Source organism: Hemiscyllium ocellatum, chromosome 12 (genome assembly GCF_020745735.1).
Source record: "Hemiscyllium ocellatum isolate sHemOce1 chromosome 12, sHemOce1.pat.X.cur, whole genome shotgun sequence".
Taxonomy (NCBI): domain Eukaryota; kingdom Metazoa; phylum Chordata; class Chondrichthyes; order Orectolobiformes; family Hemiscylliidae; genus Hemiscyllium; species Hemiscyllium ocellatum.
In genome coordinates this window covers 7,798,288-7,817,360 of record NC_083412.1, presented here as the reverse complement: position 1 = coordinate 7,817,360, position 19,073 = coordinate 7,798,288, and the positions used below count along the sequence as shown (strand labels likewise).

General features: G+C 45.5%; 1 protein-coding gene across 2 annotated transcripts in view; it reads right to left on the bottom strand.

The window, feature by feature from the left end:
• vwa8 (von Willebrand factor A domain containing 8) overlaps positions 1 to 18,129 on the bottom strand; it is a 345,890-nt gene extending 327,761 nt beyond the window's left edge. For both annotated transcript variants that reach the window (XM_060833282.1, XM_060833283.1), the window contains exons 1-2: positions 17,846 to 18,129; positions 15,020 to 15,097 (exon numbers count right to left, since the gene is read on the bottom strand). In XM_060833282.1, coding sequence (XP_060689265.1) covers positions 15,020 to 15,097; positions 17,846 to 17,999 — 232 coding nt within the window. In that variant the 5' untranslated portion in view covers positions 18,000 to 18,129. The remainder of the gene's footprint in view (positions 1 to 15,019; positions 15,098 to 17,845) is intronic.
• Between the last annotated feature and the right edge of the window lie 944 nt (positions 18,130 to 19,073).

Here is a 19,073-nt window from a genome sequence, read left to right as displayed (position 1 = left end):
TTTCTGTGTATAGAGGGAGATCAGAAAGGATTAGACCTTAAACTAGTAGTTCTATGTGAACAGTTCATAAATATGCTGCCATGACATGCAGGCCCATCTTTTCAGAATTGAAAGCTCATCACTGACTGGTTGATATTCATAATGATGAGTTTGTAAACATGAGTCTATTTTAACCTCTCGTCCTGGCACAGTCAGTCCTTAATGTGATAGACAATTAACAACTCACTGGAGAAGGCTTCACAAACATTAAAAAAAGAGAACTACAGATGCTAGAGATCTGAAACAAAAGCAAAAATTGCTGAAAACAGTCAGCAGATCTGGCAGCATCTGTGGGACAAAGCAGAGTTTGTGTTTCGAGTCCAGTGACCCCTCCTCATTAGTGAAAACTGCTGGGAAAAAAATATTGGTATTCCTCTTGCTTTTTTGGGGGAGGAGGGTGGGATGAGAAGAGAGGTGAGTGGATAAGTGAAGATGGAGCCCAGATAGAGAGAGATATGAAAGGGGTAGGCAGATTACTGATAGGAAGCCAGGACATAAGAGAAGCTGAATAAGTGATCATGCAAGCTAAGAATAGGAGGAAATTAGTAGGCTGTGCTGACAGAAATTCATGTAACATAATCATGTGAATAGGAGTGGGTGAGAATTAGCCTGAATCAAATGCAATATTAAGAACTAGAGGCTGCAGTGATTTGAATCAAAAACAGAAACTGCATAGAGTTCATTAAATTTAAAACTTGATTACATCCTTCCAAATCTTTTTTACCCAAACCCCACACTCTGGTCCCGTTATGACATGGGTTGACTTCATCACAGCCGACCAATTCTCACCAACTTTTGTGAATCTAACCATTGCTTCTGAACATTCAAATGGCATTACCATCACTGAATGCCCTGAAATCAACATCCTCTGTGGGGTTATCAATGCCCAGAAAGTGATCTGGGCAGGCTGGCTATAAGAGCAGGTCAGTTTGGAATCCTGCAGCACGTGCTCACCTCCTGAACCCCCATAGTCTATTCACCATCAAAGATACCAGCAACATGACAGAATACCCCCACTTGCCGGGATGGCTGCAGTTCCAACAACATTCAAAAAGCTTGACACCAAGGGCAAGGTGAAAGTGTGGACTGCAGATGCTAGAGATCAGAGTCAAGATTAGAGTGGTCCTGGAAATGCACAGGTCAGGCAGCATCCGAGGAGCAGAAAAATTGACGTTTCGGGCAAAAGCCCTTTATCAAGAATGCACTGAAGAAGGGCTTTTGCCCAGAACGTCGATTTTCCTACTCCTCAGATGCTGCCTGACCTGCTGCGCCTTTCCAGCACCACTCCGACCTTGACCATCAAGGACAAAGCCCCTGTGTGATCGGCAGCATATCCACAAATATCCAATCTCGTCACCACCGACACTCAGTAACAGCAGTGTGTGCATCTTCTTCAAGATGTACTACAGAAATTAACAAGGCTCCTCAGATATCACCTTCCAAACAAATGTCCACTTCCATCTTAACGGACATGGGCAGCAGGTACATAGGAGCACCATCACCTGCAAGTTCTCCTTCAAACCATACATCATCCTGCCTTCACCGTGGCTGGTTCAACTCCTGGAACTCCTTCCTCACTGGCATTGTGGGTCTACATGCACCAAATGGACTATAGGACCATCAGATATTGGAGCAGAATTCAAGCATTCATTCCATCAAGTCTGCTCCACCACTCAATCATAGCTGACACGTTTCTCAAACCCATTCTCCTGCCTTCCCCACATAACCCTTTTTATCCTTACTAATCAAGAACCTATCTATCTCTGTCTTAAATAAACTGAATGCCTTGGCCTCTACAGCCTCCTGCAAAAATGAGTTCCATAGATTCACCACCTAATTGAATAAAATTCCTACTCTCAGTTCCAAAGGGTCTTCCCTTCACTCTGAGACTATCAGGTCCTCGTCTCCCACTAGTTGGAAACACTTACTTCACATTCACTCTATCCAGGCCTCTCAGTGTTCTCTTAGTTTCAATGAGATCCATCTCTTATCTTTCTGAACTCCATCGAGTATAGGTCCAGAATCCCCAGTCACTCCTCATATGACAAGCCTTTCAGCACTAGGATCATTCTCGTAAATCTCCTCAGGACCCCTTTCAACACCAACACATCCTTCCTTAGATATGGCACCAAACACAGCTCTCAATATTCCAAATGCAGTCTGACAAGAGCCTTATATAACCTCTGCAGTACATCTCTGCTCATTTTCTAGCCCTCTTGAAATGAATGCTAACACTGCATTTGCCTTTCTCACTGTCAACCAAACCGACATGTGAAAGACAATCTGAACAAGGACACCCAAGTCCTTTTGAGCTTCAGATTTCTGAAACCTTTCCCCACTTAGAAAATAGTCTATGCTTCTATTCTTCCAGCCAACGTGCATAACCTTACACTTTCTCCCACTGTATTCCATCTACAACTTTTGCCCCACTTTCTGTGCCTGTCCAAGTCCTTCTGCAGCCTCCCCACTTGCTTAACAATCCCTAAACCTTCATCGATCTTCATGTCATCTGCAAACATTGCAATAAGGCCCTCAGTTCCTTCACCCAGATCATTAATATGTAACATGAATAGTTGTGGACCCAACACTGAGCCCTGCAGCATTCCACTAGACTTCAGCTACCATCGCAAAAAAGATACCTTTATCCCCATTCTCTCCCTTCCACCAGCCAGTCTATCCTATATCTTGCCAATGCCTTGCCCCTAACACCATAGGATCTTATCTTATTTAGCAACCATTGTGTGACACCTTGTCAAAGGCCTTCTGGAAATCCAAATACATTATGTCCACTGGCTGTCCTTTGTCTAACTTGCTCATTACCTCCTCACAGAATTCTAACAGATTTGTCAGGCATGACCTCCCTTGACGAAGCCACTCTGACTCAACCCTTCTTTGTTACCATGAACTTCCAGTACACAACAATCTCATCCTTAATCATGGAGTTTAAAATTTTCACAAATGACTGAGTTCACGCTAACCATCCGATAACTTCTTGTCGTCTGCCTCCTTCCCTTCTTAAACAGGGGTGTTTCATTTGCCACTTTCGAGTCTTATGGGACCCTGCCTGACTTCAGTGACTCTTGAACGATCACTAGCAATTTCTCCACAAATTCCTCAGACATGTCCTCCAGAACGCGAGGGTGCAGACCACCCGGTCTGGGTGATTTATCCACCTTCACACCTTTCAGCTTCCCCAGTATTTTCACCGTAGTGATGGTCACTACAATCACCTCTGCCCCTGACTCTCAAAGTTCTGGTGTTGCTACTGGCGTCATGCATCACGAAGACTGATTCAAAGTAACTCTCGAGTTCCTTTGTCATTTCTCATACTTAGTTTTCTCCAGCCTTATTACTTTTTTAATTATCCTCTGCTGGATTGTAAAGGCTTTCCAATCTCTGGCTTCCCACTGACCTTCACCACATTGTATTTTTTTCCTTTGCTTTTATGCCGTTCCAGACTTCCCTTGCCAGCTATCGTTGCCTCGGCCTTCCTCTACTATGTTTCTTCTTACTTGCGATGAATTTCTGTTGCGCTTCCCAAATTATCCCAAGAAACTCCTGCTCCACCCTGAGAGTCTCCCTTTCCAAGCAACTGCAGCTAGTTCCTCCCTCATGTCTTTGTACAATGTTAAAAATCACACAACACCGGGTTATAGTCCAACAGGCTTAACTGGAAGCACTAGCTTTCGGAGCGCTGCTCCTTCATCAGGTGGTTCTGGAGTATACGATTGTAAGACACAGAATTTTTAGATTTAGATTACTTACAGTGTGGAAACAGGCCCTTCAGCCCAACAAGTCCACACCGAACCGCAGAAGCGCAACCCACCCATACCCCTACATTTACCCCTTACCTAACACTACGGGCAATTTAGCATGGCCAATTCACCTGACCCGCACATTTTTGGACTGTGGGAGGAAACCGGAGCACCCGGAGGATACCCACGCAGACACGGGAGAATGTGCAAACTCCACACAGACAGGTGCCTGGGGCAGGAGTTGAACCTGGGTCTCTGACGCTGTGAGGCAGCAGTGCTAACCACTGTGCAACTGTGCCGCCCCCTGCAACTTCAGCTCCTAGGAAGTACTGGACAACGAAGGGTACCCTGTTGGTTTCAGCACGTGTCTTCTCCCGAGTAGGTCATTATGGTTCCTTGCTGTGGCATGTCGGAACTGGCAGTCGATGAGTTGAACATTGTACCCCGTTCTTATGAGGGTATCCCTGAGTACTTCCAGGTGTCCATCACGTTCTTCCTCATCTGAACAGACCCAGTGTACATATAGGGCTTGTCCATAGGGGAAAGTCGTTTTAATATGTTTTTGGTAGAAGCTGGAGAAGTATAGCATTGTGAGGTTGTCTGTGGGTTTGCAGTAGAATGTGGTGCTAAGGTGTCCGTCCTTGATGGAGATGCATGTGTCCAAGAATGAGAGTAGAGAGTAGTCCACGTTGAGTTTGATGGTGGGATGAAACTTGTTGCTATCACTGTGTACTTTTATCAGTGACTCCTTGCCATGGGTCCAGAAGAAGAAAATGACGTCAATGTACCTGGTGTATAGTGTTGGTTGGAGGTTCTGTGTAGAGAAGAAGTCTTGTTCGAACCTATACATGAAGATGTTGGTATATTGGGGTGCAAATGTGGTCCTCATGGCTGTTCCATGTGTCTGAAGAACTGGTTGTAAAAAGGTGAAGACATTGTGATCGAGGATAAAGCGGTTGAGTTGTAGGATGGTGTTTGGAGATTGGCAGTTGTTGGTGTTGAATACTGAGACTGTTGACGCAATGCGTCATTTTGGGGGATGCTGGTGTAGAGTGCGGAAACATCCATTGTGACGAGGAATGTTCCCGGTTTGATTTGTCTGTGGGTGCTGAATTTCTCTAAGAAATCCGTAGTGTTGCGACTGAAGCTGGGGATCCCCTGTACAATGGGTTTCAAATTGCCTTTGACATAAACAGACAGGTTCTCACACAAGGTCCCACTACCTGACATGATGGGACGTCCCGGTGTATTGGCTTTGTGTATCTTCGGAAGACAGCAGAAGTCGCCTATGCGAGAAGTACATGGGATGAGGGCGAGTAGGGAACTCTAAAGGACTGGATCCAAAGTTCTGATCAGTGTGTTTAATTCTCGGGTGTATTCTTTGGTTGGATCAGCCGGTAGTTGCCTGTAGTGTTCCTGGTTGTTCAGGTGTCGGTACATTTCCTTGCAGTAATCTATTCTATTCTGAATGACAATGGCTCCTCCTTTATCTGCTGGTTTGATGACAATGTTGTGATTGGTTTTGAGAGCCTGGATGGCATTGCGTTGTGAACGGGTGTTGTTTTGCTCTACCTTGTGGGTACGGCTGATGAACCTGTCATCTATATATTTCCTGACGGTTTGAGCATATAGGTCAAGCCCAGGGCAGCGGCCCTCCGGTGAGGTCCATGTTGACACCTTCTTTGGTCGCTTCTCTACGGATCCCTGTGATGACTGTTCCAGTTCGTCAGTAGACTCATTGGGATCACTGCTGGCACCTTGAAAGAATTCCCGGAGTCTCATTCATCAGATAAATTCCTCCATGTCTGCTGCAAGAACCAAGGAGTCCATTTTGATGGTGGGCAGAAATTGAGATCCCTGCTCAGGATTCCAATCTCTTCCAGTCGCAGGGTGTTGTCCGATAATGGACTTCCCCGCAGTGATAATGTTATCCACTGTCGTGCCAGGGTGGGCTTCGCTAGTACTGGTGAGAATGCCAAGTTTCTCCAGTTTCTTGTTCTTGGTGTGCGTGTACGTGGTGTAGTTTTATCGCCTTGTCTGTTTGGCAATGTCCCGTAACAGTACTGCTGTCTCCTGAGTGCAGGCAGAGAGTGTGGACTCCATCTGAATATCAACGTTGTGCCGCCTGTTGCAGAGTTAGTGCAGGAATTGATAGAGGAGTTTGCGAGAGGTGTGGTGGATGATTTGGAGATGCCAGTGTTGGACTGGGGTGTACAAAGTTAAAAATCACACAACACCAGGTTATAGAACAACAGGTTTAATTGAAAGCTTTAGCTTTCAGAGTGCCGCTCCTTCATCAGGTGGTTGTGGAGTATACAATTGTAAGACACAGAATGTATAGCAAAAGTTTACAGTGTGATGTAACAATACCTTGATTGTTTGTTAAATCTCTCATCTGTTAGAATGAGCATGTTAGTTTCACCCCCACCCCTGACACACACACACACACACACACACACACACACATATACTTGTGTGGGGTGAATTTGTACTTGCAGAGTTACATTGTACTTTGCTCAAAAACTGCATAAATCCATGCAAGACTGTTAACTCATTTTTTAGATTAGAATCGGTCTGAACATTATGGCACAGACAACAGCACACAGGGGGCTAACACCTTCAACACATTATCTGGGCTGACACCAATTGTTAAAGTTAACCTGAGAATGTAACTTTTTTTTTAAAATTGCGATTTACATATGAAAGAAGTGCCACTATCATGGTTATTCTAATAAATGTGAGACTTAACAAACAATCAAGGTATTTTTTAATATATAATTTCAGTTACATCACAGTGTAAACTTTTGCTATAAATTATGTCTTACAATTGTGTCCTCCACAACCACCTGATGAAGGAGCGTCGCTCCGAAAGCTAGTGCTTCCAAATAAACCTGTTGGACTATAACCTGCTGTTGTGTGATTTTTAACTTTGCACACTCCAGTCCAATACTGGCATCTCCAAACCATGTCTTTGTTGTTACATTTACTCAATCAGATGGAATCATCTGATTCCTGCTTCTGCCTCAAACTGCAAGGCGAATTCTATGATATTATGGTCACTGCCTCCTTGGCATTCCTTCATTTTAAGCTCCCCAGCAAAGTCCAAATCCAGAACTGCCCATTCCCTATTAGGGTCTACCATATGCTGCTCCAAAAAAGACACTCTCATAGAAATCCCACAAACACCCTATCTTAGGATCCGCTACCAACCTGATTTTACTAGTTCACCAGCACATTGAAGTCCCCCATGTTTATTGTAATAATGCCTTTCTTACATGCTTTTATTAATCTCCTGATTTATTTTCTTCCCCACATCCTGCCTGTTACTAGGAGGCCAGTACATAACTCATCAGATAGTTTCTTCCTTTGTGGTTCCTCAGCTCTATCCACACAGATTCCTTCCAATTCTACATCACTTTTTGCTTCTGAAGTAATTTCATTTTTTTTACTAAGAAAGCAACCGACCCCTCTGCCCATCTGCCTGCCCTTACAACAGTACCCATATCCTTGGACATTTAGTTCCCAGCCCTGATCCCCTTGCAGCCATGCCTGTGTGATACCCACCACATTGTATCTGCCAATTTCAATCTGCACTATAAGCTCATTTACCTTATTTCATAGATAATGTGATTGAAGTACAACACCCCCAGTCCTACATTGACTGCCCCCTTTCTCATCGTTGTGTCCTTATTCAAGCTGACCCAATGTTAGATTTTCATACTCTCTGTACTATTACTTGTTCTGGAACTTTAATAACCTTTACTAAGCCATCTCACCACTTTAACTTTTTCCATAACTTTCTGTGCACATGAATTTAAAGCCCTAGTTATGTGATTCACCACAAGGCTGGTCTGAGCAAGATTCAGCTGGAACTCATCCAATTGGAACAACTCCTTCCTTCCCCATTAGTACTGGTGTTAATGTTCATGAATTCAAACCAGTTTCTCCCATACCGATCTTTGAGCCACATGCTTAGCTCCTTAATGTTGCTGACCCTGTGCCAATTAGCTTATAGCTCAACAATAATTCAGAGATTATCATCTTTTTGGTTCTGTGATTAATTTAGCCCCTAGCTGCTATTATTCCCTCAGCAGAACTTTTTACCTTTCTATTTCCTCATTCAATCTACATTATTGATACTACATAGTTCACGACAACTCCATCTTTCCGCTCACACTTAAGGTTATCTGCAGCCCAGATGAAAGATCCTGAACTCGGGCAGCAAGCTGTGAACACAGACATCAGGACTCTCTACATTGGGATAGATACATCCCCTGGATCAGATGGGATATACTCAAGGTTCTTCATTGACAGCGAAGAAGGTTACCTCAGATTACAATGGAATCTTGATCAGATGGCTGAGAAGTAGCAGATGAGTTTAATTCAGATAAATGTGAGGTGCTGCATTTTGGGAAAGCAAATCAGAGCAGGACTTATACACTTAATGGTAAGGTCCTAGGGAGTGTTGCTGAACAGAGAGACCTTGGAGTGCAGGTTCATAGCTCCTTGAAAGTGGAGTCACAGGTAGATAGAATAGTGAAGGCGGCATTTGGTATGCTTTCCTTTACTGGTCAGAGGATTGAGTACAGGAGTTGGGAGGTCATGTTGCAACTGTACAGGACATTGGTGGAATATTGCATGCAATTCTGGTCTCCTTCCTATCGAAAAGATGTTTTGAAACTTGAAAGGGTTCAGAAAAAATTTACAAGGATGTTTCCAGGGTTGGAGGATTTGAGCTATAGGGAGAGGTTCAATAGGCTGGGCTGTTTTCCCTAGATTGCTGGGGGCTGAGGGGTGACCTTATAGAGGTTTATAAAAACAAGACGGGCATCAATAGGATAAATAGACAAAGTCTTTTCCCTGGGGTAGGGGGAGTCCAGAACTAGAGGGCATAGGTTTCGGGTAAGAGAGGAAAAATATAAGAGATGTAAGGAGCAACTTTTTCACACCAGAGGAAGTGGTGGAGGCTTGTACAATTACAACATTTAAGAGGCATTTGGATGTGTATATGAATAGGAAGGGTTTGGAGGGATATGGGCCGGGTGCTGGAAGGTGGGACTAGATTGGGTTGGGATATCTAGTCGGCATGGACGGGTTGGACCAGAGAATCTGCTTCCATGCTGTACATCTCTATGACTCTATTACAGGAAGTGAGGGAAGAGATTGCTGTGTCTTTGGCTATGATCTTTGCGTCCTCACTGTCCACTGGAGTAGTGCCACATGATTGGAGCGTGACAAATGGTGTTTAAGAAAGGGAATAGAGATAATCCTGGGAATTACAATGCAGTCAATCTTATGTCTGCAGTTGACAAATTGTTGGAGAGGATTCTGAGAGACAGGATTTATCATTGCTTAGAAAACCATAGTTTGATTAGAGATAGTCAGCATGGCTTTGTAAGCAACAAGTCATGCCTCACAAGCTTTATTGGATTCTTTGAGAATGTGACAAAACACACTGATGAAGGTAGAGCAACGGATGTGGTGTACATGGATTCTGGTAAGGCATTTGATAAGGTTCCTTGGAGAAAGTGAGGACTGCAGATGCTGGAGATTAGAGTCGAAAGTGTGGTGCTGGAAAAGCACAGCAGCATTCGAGCAGCAAAAAGGCTTAAAGCCCGAAACATCGATTCTCCTGCTCCTCGGATGCTGACTGACCTGTTGTGCTTTTCCAGCACAACGCTCTCGATTTTGAGAAAGTTCCCCATGGTAGGCTCATTCAGAAAGTAAGGAAACATGGGAGACAGGGAAATTTGGCTCTCTGAATACAGAATTGACTGGCCCATACAAAACCAGGGGGTGGTAGTCGAGGGAAAGTATTCAGCCTGGAGCTCGGTGACCAGTGGTCTTCCGCAGGGATCTGTTCTGGGACCTCTTAATGATTTTTATAAATTACTTTGATGAGCAAGTGGAAGGGTGGGTTAGGAAGTTTGCCGACGACATGAAGGTTGGTGGAGCGGTGGACAGTGTGGAGGGCTGTTGTAGGTTGCAATGGAACATTGACAGGATACAGAACTGTGCTGAGAAGTGGCAGATGGAGTTCAACCTGGAAAATTATGAGGTGATTCATCTTGGAAGGTCGAATTTCAATGCAGAATGCAGGGTTAAAGGCAGGATTCTTGGCAGTGTGGAGCAAGAGGGTTCTTGGAGTCCACATCCATAGATCTCTCAGAGTTGCCACCCAAGTTGGTAGGATTGTTAAGAAGGCAAAGGTGAATTGGTTTTCATGAGCAGTGGGATTGAGTATAAGTGCCACGAGGTTGTGCTGCACCTCTATAACACTCTGGTTAGACCACACTTGGAATATTGTGTTCGGTTCTGGTCACCTCACTATTGGAAGGATGGGGAAGCTTTTGAGAGGGTGCAGAGGAGTTTTACCAGATGTTGCCTGGACTGGAGGACACATGGATGATCGCAAAATATAAGGTATGTAGTTTACTTTGATCTTAGAGTAGGATAAAAGATTGGCACGACATCGTGGACTGAAGGGCGTGTACTGTTCTACGCTCTACCTTGGCCACAGAGAACAGGGTCTATTCCTGTGATTATACTAATCCAGATTACAACTACATTTGTTTCTTCTCTCCCCTCTTGAATGGCTCCCTGTACTACGCTGCTATGGTCAATTTTCTTATTCTCCCTACAACCCGCACTCTTATCCACACAAGGAGCAAGAATCTCAAACCTGTTAGACAATCTCAAGGACAAAGGCTCCTACGCCACTACTGCAGTGGTTCAAGAATACAACTCACTCCCACCTCCTCGAGGGCAAATCAGGATAGGTAATAAACGTTGGCCGAGCCTAAAAAAGAACTGAGATTCAGGGAAAAGTTTCAAGTACTTTTTTTTTGGTTAATAGCGAGGGGTTGTCTTCTTGATGGGTGGGCTGCTTAGAGATCTGGCCAGCAGTGTAGAGAAGATATCTGGTTGTAAGCAATTACATCAAAATTCAGAGTCCCATTGCATTAGATTAGATTAGATTACTTACAGTGTGGAAACAGGCCCTTCGGCCCAACAAGTCCACACCGACCCGCCGAAGCACAACCCACCCATATCCCTACCCCTACATATACCCCTTACCTAACACTATGGGCAATTTAGCATGGCCAATTCACCTGACCCGCACATCTTTGGACTGTGGGAGGAAACCGGAGCATCCGGAGGAAACCCACGCAGACACGGGGAGAACATGCAAACTCCACACAGTCAGTCGCCTGAGGTGGAAATTGAACCCAGGTCCCTGGCGCTGTGAGGCAGCAGTGCTAACCACTGTGCCACCGTGCATCTTTAGAAAGTTCAGCCACACATTTTTCAAATTGGTACAGCTTCCAATCATAGACTGCTTATTCCTGATAGCGGGAGCGCAGATGGAATATACACAATTATCTTAGCTTAAAATTATATCAAAGTGAGAAAAAACTTTGTAAGATGTGAAACTGATACATTGAAAAGAGCCTAATCTTGAGCACTTTTGAATCAATATCCATTTACAATTATTAAGGAAAGTTATTCAGGTGAATACAAAACAATAACCGAAGTCAACTTAGAACATCCAGCACAAAATACACTGTACACTCAAGAACATCAAGAAATGCAGTTCTGCACATGACAGGAATATCTATCAAGTGAATTCAGCATATTCAAAGGTCCAGTTGCAACTGTCTCCACTCTCAACCCTTGTTCCCATCCTGAGCGTGTCGTTTTCATCCAGGACTTGCAGTTTTGGTCATGGTTTTCTCTGCTGGAGGCTTTCGGTCCAGTTTTTCCAGCGCCCAGCTGTGGTTAACATCTCTTCGAGTCATAGAGATGTACAGCACAGAAACAGATCCTTCGGTGCAACCCGTCCATGCCCACCAGATATCCCAACCTAATTTAATCCCATTTGACAGCACTTGGCCCATATCCCTCCAAACCCTTCCTATTCATATACCCATCCAGATACATTTTACATGATGTATTTGTATCAGCCTCCACTACTTCCTCTGGCAGCTCATTCCATACATGCACCACCCTCTGTGTGAAAACATTGCCCCTTAGGTCCCTTTTATATATTTCCCCTCTCACCCTTAACCAATGCCCTGTAGTTCTGGACTCCCCTGCCGGAAAAGACCTGTCTATTTACCCTATTCATGCTCTTCCTGATTTTATAAATCTCTATAAAGTCACCCCTCAGTCTCCAATGCTGAAGGGAAAACAGCCCCAGCTTATTTAGCCTCTCCCTGTAGTTCAAATACTCCAAACCTGGCAACATCCTTGTACATCTTTTCTGAACCCTTTCAAATTTCACAACTTCCTTCTTAATAAGGTTCCTCCAAGGCCATAAGCCATAAGTGGACTTTGATGAACTTTTGTCTTTAATTTACATTTATTGTTACTTACGAATTTACTTACGACTTCTATCATTAACATAAGTGCCATGATTGGGCAATAGTACTTTTCATTGTATTTTTCTTGCAAAGACAATACATTCTGTAAATGTAAGGGAGTTTGGATGTGAAGCCGGAGGAAACAGGGATCATTTGGAAATGATAAATAGTTGGTGTCAGGTCCAAAGATGGGCAAAGAACGTCAGGTTCAGTGATGATGGAAGGAGTGTGTCAAAGCTGGAGCAGGGAAGGGGGTGTCGAGTACTGGAGGCTGTCAGGTCACAGTCTTGGGAGGTGTAAGGGGTCTGAGGATGGCGTAGTTAGCGGCAATGTGTGGGATAAGCACAGGTCAGTTGAATAGTTACTCAGGAATTTTATTTAATAGTCAAACAGTTTCTAAGTAACTAGTTACTTAATTTACTTGGAATTATTTGAATTTTCTGATTTAAATGGCGCCTTTCCAAACATTCCAGGCAGAGAGAAATTGCCCTGCAGAAAATTCAGTCTCCCAGGCAATTCCTTTGGAACAGCCACGACAAGGATTCGCATGTCCCCATGTGCAACTCTCACCTACATAGAAATAATAACTGAGGTCAGCAGAGGACCCAGGCCATTATAGTCCATCTGATGCTGCAGGCTCATGGAACCTCTATCTATCCCTGTGCAGTTACAGCAAAAAGAATAGGAATAGCAGCTAGAAAACTGATGAAGTCAGTAATTACATAATACCACAAATCACTTTGGACTTTGGTCAAACTTTGGACATTTCACTGAGGAGATAAACAACCCTCACTTTCTAAACATTGCTCAGTTCCTAATGATGTGGGATTTGTTCACAGGGTTTGTCTATTGGCTGTTGAATTCTGATTAAGAAGGAAGTTGTGAAATTTGAAAGGGTTCAGAAAAGATGTACAAGGATGTTGCCAGGTTTGGAGGATTTGAACTACAGGGAGAGGCTGAATAAGCTGGGGCTGTTTTCCCTTCAGCATTGGAGACTGAGGGGTGACTTTATAGAGATTTATAAAATCAGGAAGAGCATGGATAGGGTAAATTGACAGTATTCTGAAATACTTCCTGCCCCAAAGTGGAAAATTCATGTGGTTCTTAACTACAAATTAGAACGTGGCTTTCCTGTTAGCAAGGGGAGTTCAAAGTCTTTCATGCGAGGAAAATACTGGGTCCAATCCCTGGTTAAGACTTCTTAGCAACATCACCATCCAAATATTCCAAATTCCTGCAACACATTCCCAGTGTGAGATTCTGTTGATAATCACTCCCACAGCCCAACACCAGTCTGAGGTCCTGTTCACACTCAATTCGTCATGCACACTTACTCACGCTCACTTTGTTGACATGTTCATCTACACTCACGCTTTCCTGACGTGTTCTTGTCACAATTACTTGCCCAGTGTGTGTTCCTGTTCACAATCACTACCACTACATGTCACTTTGTTGACATGTTCATCTACACTCACGCTTTCCTGACGTGTTCTTGTCACAATTACTTGCCCAGTGTGTGTTCATGTTCACAATCACATCCCCAGTGATGGCATGGTGGTATATTTGCTGTACTATTAATAAACAGATCTAGATAATGAGAACTAGGTTTACATCGGCAGATGATCTCAAATTAGGTTTAAGAATGACTGTGAAACCATTGTTGTAAAAATCTATCTGGTTCACTAATGTTCTTTGGGGAAGAAAACATATTGTACGCTCAGTCAGCCAGGCCCATAGCAATTTGGTTGACTCTTAATTACCCCCTGAAATAGCTGACTCAGTTGCATTAAAACATAAAAAAACTCTGAAAAGAATAAAGAAATTGGACAGACCACCAGGAACTAACTTAAGCACCAGAAACCCAGCAACAGCAATCGCAACCCTGTGAACCCTGCAAAGTACTCCTTACTAACATCTGGGAACGAATGCCAAAATCAAGCAAAATTGTGACAAAGGGCTCCGGCCCGAAACGTTGATTTTTCTGCACTTTGGATGCTGCCTGACCTGCTGTGCTTTTCCAGCAATACACTCTCAACTCTGATCTCCAGTATCTGCAGACCTCACTGTCTCCTAAAATCAAACAACAGCCTGGCATAATCTTATAATACTTTACAGACAATACACACTATCCACGGCGACGGCCTGTCCCACTGGCATGACAGAACCAGAAGTGGTGGCACAATGGTATATAGTTGGGAAGTAACTGCTCTGTGAACGCTTAGTGTTATCTCTTGACCCCATGGAGTCTCATGAAATCAGGTCAGTCATGAACAAAGCAAACTCCTGCTGGTGATAACATGCCATCACCCCCCTCTCCGACTGATAGATGACTCTCCATCTGCATGGACGGTGCAGGTCCATCAATAAACTTGTTATCATCCAGGACAAGGGCAACCACTTGATCTGTATCCCACCCACCATCTTCAACGATCACTCCCTTCACCACTGACATACTGTGGCAGCAGTGTACAACAATTCAAGTTTCTTTCAACAACGTCTTCCAAACCCGCAGTTTCTAACACCTGGAAACATTGGAACACCACCAGCTGCAAGTTCCTGTCCTAGCCACACACCACCCTGATCGGGACCTCCATCGACATCATTCCTTCAATGCCACTGGAGCAAAATCTCATGAGCTCTCTCTTCCAAGTGATTCCACACACTGAGAACCACTTTTATAAAACTTACTTGTTCCCAATTCAGTGAGGACAACATTTCCATAATAATTAATAACATCTTTAAATAAACCAGTTCTCCTAAACGCCTTCAGTACCATTGCAGTCCTAATGACAGACACCAGCACACAACCAGAAAAATGTTTATAATAATTGTAAAGGGGGAAAAAAATATAATCTTACTTACTGTGTTTCAAGGGTACCAGTTCAGGGTTTTTTGGCTGCTTCAGCTTAAATTGAACATCGCCAATGCTAATTATGTCACCTATAAATTTAGAAACAGGCAGCGTAAATCTTCACATTTTAAAAAACACTTACCACTTCAGTCGATTGCATAAAAAATTCAAAAGCATGCCCAGCTGGTTACAATAATAGACTACAGCATACAACACTTCAACACGAATCTTAACACTTTGTTACTGCATTTTTCTTTTCTGAAACCTGCATACCATCTGTCACCCATCAGTGAACAATGTCCCACGAGGTCACAACCCCTTTCAATTATTCATCAGTTACTGGGAACCTGGGTTTAAAAAATGCACACTACAACTTATATTCCTGATACAGTATTTCTCTGCAGCTGCATATTTATTTGAAATTAATGAGAACAGAATTTTTTACTTCAATACATTGGTTTCCAAAGTCATACATCTGAGTTTATTCTTCAGGAAACCTCTTTGTCAACCTTCAAATGAAGTAGTAATTCATGGAAGAAAAAAGTATGGAATGAAAGAGGAATACAGAAAGAAGAAACAGAATGACTTCAGAACAACAGTACAGACGCAGAAACAAATACATCCATTCAAACTGAAAGAACTACGCATTTATACAGAGCCATCTACATAGAACATTTTTGAGTATGTGTTTTGTACCTCATTGTGTAACACACACTTGTCTAATGCACCTGCCACCAACCATCCCCACCGCCACATCAAGTCCGAGGCAGGATAGTAGACTAAGAAAAATGCATGCAGGTGATGGAATGTTGGAGAGGCAAACAGACATCTGGGAAACTGGGATGCTTTGGGAGACAGGATATGTCAGTTGGTATTGTCTGAAGTGTTAGAGGGAGTTTTGGAGGTAGGCATCATCTGGGAGCAAAGGTTATTTTCGAGGAACTTACTTTTGGGAAGGAGAGACTTGTTAGATCACAACTGAACGAAATGGTGTGTATAGCTGCACGCCACACCTTAGCAGGGATTTTGACATGTTGGAGAGCATGCAGAAGAGATTTGCTAGAACAACTCCAGGGATGAGGAACTTCAGTAGTAAGGATAGTTTGGGAGTGTTCTCCTGTTGTGGAAGAAAAGAAGGCAAGAAGAATTCTGATAGATTTTGAAAATCATGGGCAATCTGTATATAGATAAGGAGAAACGGTTTCCACTAAAAGAGTGACACAGTGGTTAGCACTGCTGCCTCACAGCGCCAGAGACCCAGGTTCAATTCCTGCCTCAGGCAACTGTCTGTGTGGAGTTTGCACATGCTCCCCGTGTCTGCGTGGGTTTCCTCCCACTGTCCAAAGATGTGCAGGTTAGGTGAATTGGCTATGCTGAATTGCCCGTAGTGTTAGGTGAAGGGATAAATGTAGGGGATTGGGTCTGGGTGGGTTGCTCTTCAGACAGTCAGTGTGGACTTATTGGGCCGGAGGGCCTGTTTCCACACTGTAAGTATCTAAGAGTGGGAACAAATTATTTAATAAGAGCTCCAAAGGTAACAAATGTGAGGTGAGAAAATACCTTTCCATAAGGTTATGATATAGAATGCACAGCCTGGAAATGTGGTGGAGGCAAGTTCATTTGAGGCACTCAAGTTCGCAGTGGATGATTATTTGAAAAGAAGCAATGTGGAGGGTGATGAGGAAAAGGCAGGCAAACAGTACCAAGGGATTACACACTTGGGAAAGTTGGTGCAGATAAAACGGAGCAAACCCCTCCACAAAACACTCAGAGATTCACACAATTGTTACAGTGCAGAAGAAGACTATTTGCTAAGACTCCTTCTTAACTAACAATTTTGTGCATTTAGGAGTGTTCTGTGGAGAGATGACTGTTGTTGGCTGTTCTACACTTCTAGTATTGAGGGAAGGTGTATCTAAAGGATGTCACCCGGTCCGCAAGACAACACTTTGCAGGAAAATCTGAAGATGAGTTCTCTCCTCCTTTCTCCGGGGTGTGGGCTTTCTTTGACTGTTCTTCTCTGCAGGTTCCCCAGATGTCAGGGGTATCTCTCTCTGGGATTGGGGCTCTCTCTCTCACTCTGGGAAGGTGTCTCTGTCTGTCTCCCCCACAATCTTTGGAACAGGCGGATCTCACTCTCACTCTCTCTCACACACTCTGGATGGGATGGATTCTCTGTCTCCCCCCTGGGAATGTGGGTGTGTGGGGTGGGGGGTGGGTGTGTGGGGTGGGGGGAGGGTGTGTGGGGTGGGGGGAGGGTGTGTGGGGTGGGGGGAGGGTGTGTGTGTGTGTGGTGGGGTGGGTGTGTGGGGTGGGGGTGGGTGTGTGTGTGTGGGGTGGGGGTGGGGGGAGGGTGTGTGTGTGTGGTGGGGTGGGTGTGTGTGTGTGTGGGGGGGGTGGGGTGTGTGTGTGGGGTGGGGGTGGGGGTGTGTGTGTGGGGTGGGGGTGGGGGTGTGTGGGGTGGGGGTGGGGGAGTGTGGGGTGGGGGTGGGGGGGTGGGTGGGGGGGTGGGGTGTGTGTGTGGGTGTGTGTGTGTGGGGGGGGGTGGGGTGTGTGTGTGGGGGTGTGTGTGTGTGGGGGGGGTGTGTGTGTGTGTGGGGTGGGGGTGGGGGTGTGTGTGTGGGGTGGGGGTGGGGGGGGTGTGTGTGTGGGGTGGGGGTGGGGGGGTGTGGGGTGGGGGTGGGGTGTGTGTGTGGGGGTGTGTGTGGGGGGGGGATGGGGGGTGTCCCCCTCACTCTCTGGGGGAATCTCTCAGTCTCTGGGCTGGGCTGGGCTGGGCCGGGCCGGGCCGGTGTCTCCCTCCCTCTCTCTCTTGAGGAGGTTGTTCTCGCTCGCACCTGCCGCCGTCTCCAGGCGCCTGACTCGGACCGGGACCGGGACCGGGACCCGGGCTCCGCTCAGCGGCTTCAGCGCGATGTTGGAGAGTCTCCGCAGGGCGGCCACCGCCGCGGCACCGCCACCCGCCGGGAGGAGCAGCAGCCGGGACTGCATGGCTGGGGCTGGGGCTGGGGCTGCGGGGGGACCCCGCTCTCCCGCCGCTGACGACACCACCGGCCCCGGAACCGGACCCAGACCGGGGGCACGGGGGAAAGGTCCAATCGGCGGACCATCCGGAAATCGGTCCATCCCTCAATCCGTTCCGGCGGAGTGTCCCGGTCCCTGTCCCCGCCTCTCCGCCCCCCGGGGGGAAGGTTCCGGGGACAGGATGAGGGGGGGGAAGCTGTTCTCAGGAGCAGCTCACTCCAGGTGCAGGAGAGGGATTGAACAGGGAGGAGGAAGGATCAAAGAGGAGGCACAGAGGTAATGTCCCTGCCTCTGGTCGAGAAGGTCCTGTTTCAGTCTCCACCTGCTCCAGGATTGCTCATCACATGTTGGTTCAGTGATGGGCAGGAGCTGGTGTTGGATTGGGGTGAACAAAGTTATAAAGCAGCTGGACAAAAGTGAGGACTGCAGATGCTGGAAACCCAGAGTTTAGATCAGAGTGGTGCTGGGAGAGCACAGCAGGTCAGGCAGCATCCGAGGAGCAGGAAAATCGACGTTTCGGGCAAAAGCCCTTCTTCAGGAATCGAGCTAAAAATCACACAACACCAGGTTATAGTCCCAACAGGTTTATTTGGAAGCATTGCTCCTTCATCAGTTGTTTGCGGAGTGTAAGATCATAAGACACAGAATTTATAACAAAGGATTACAGTGTCATGCAACTGAAATGATATATTGAAACAGGGGCTGATAGCCAAGTTCGGTACCTATGAGGATGGCCTCAACCGGGACCTTGGGTCCATGTCACACTACAGGTGACCCCACGACACGATCACTCTCTCACACAAGCACATGTCCACACACACTCTTACGTACTCACACATTCATGCAGACCCTCTCTCATACACACGGTCTCTCTCATATGGACACACACATACAGCCCCCACACTCTCACCCACATACACATCCTTTCACAGGCTTATCCTCCATTACACCCACATACACACTTTACCAAGTGTACCATGCATGCAAACACACTCTCACTCATATGCATACTCTCTGTCAAGCATTCACACACATATATAA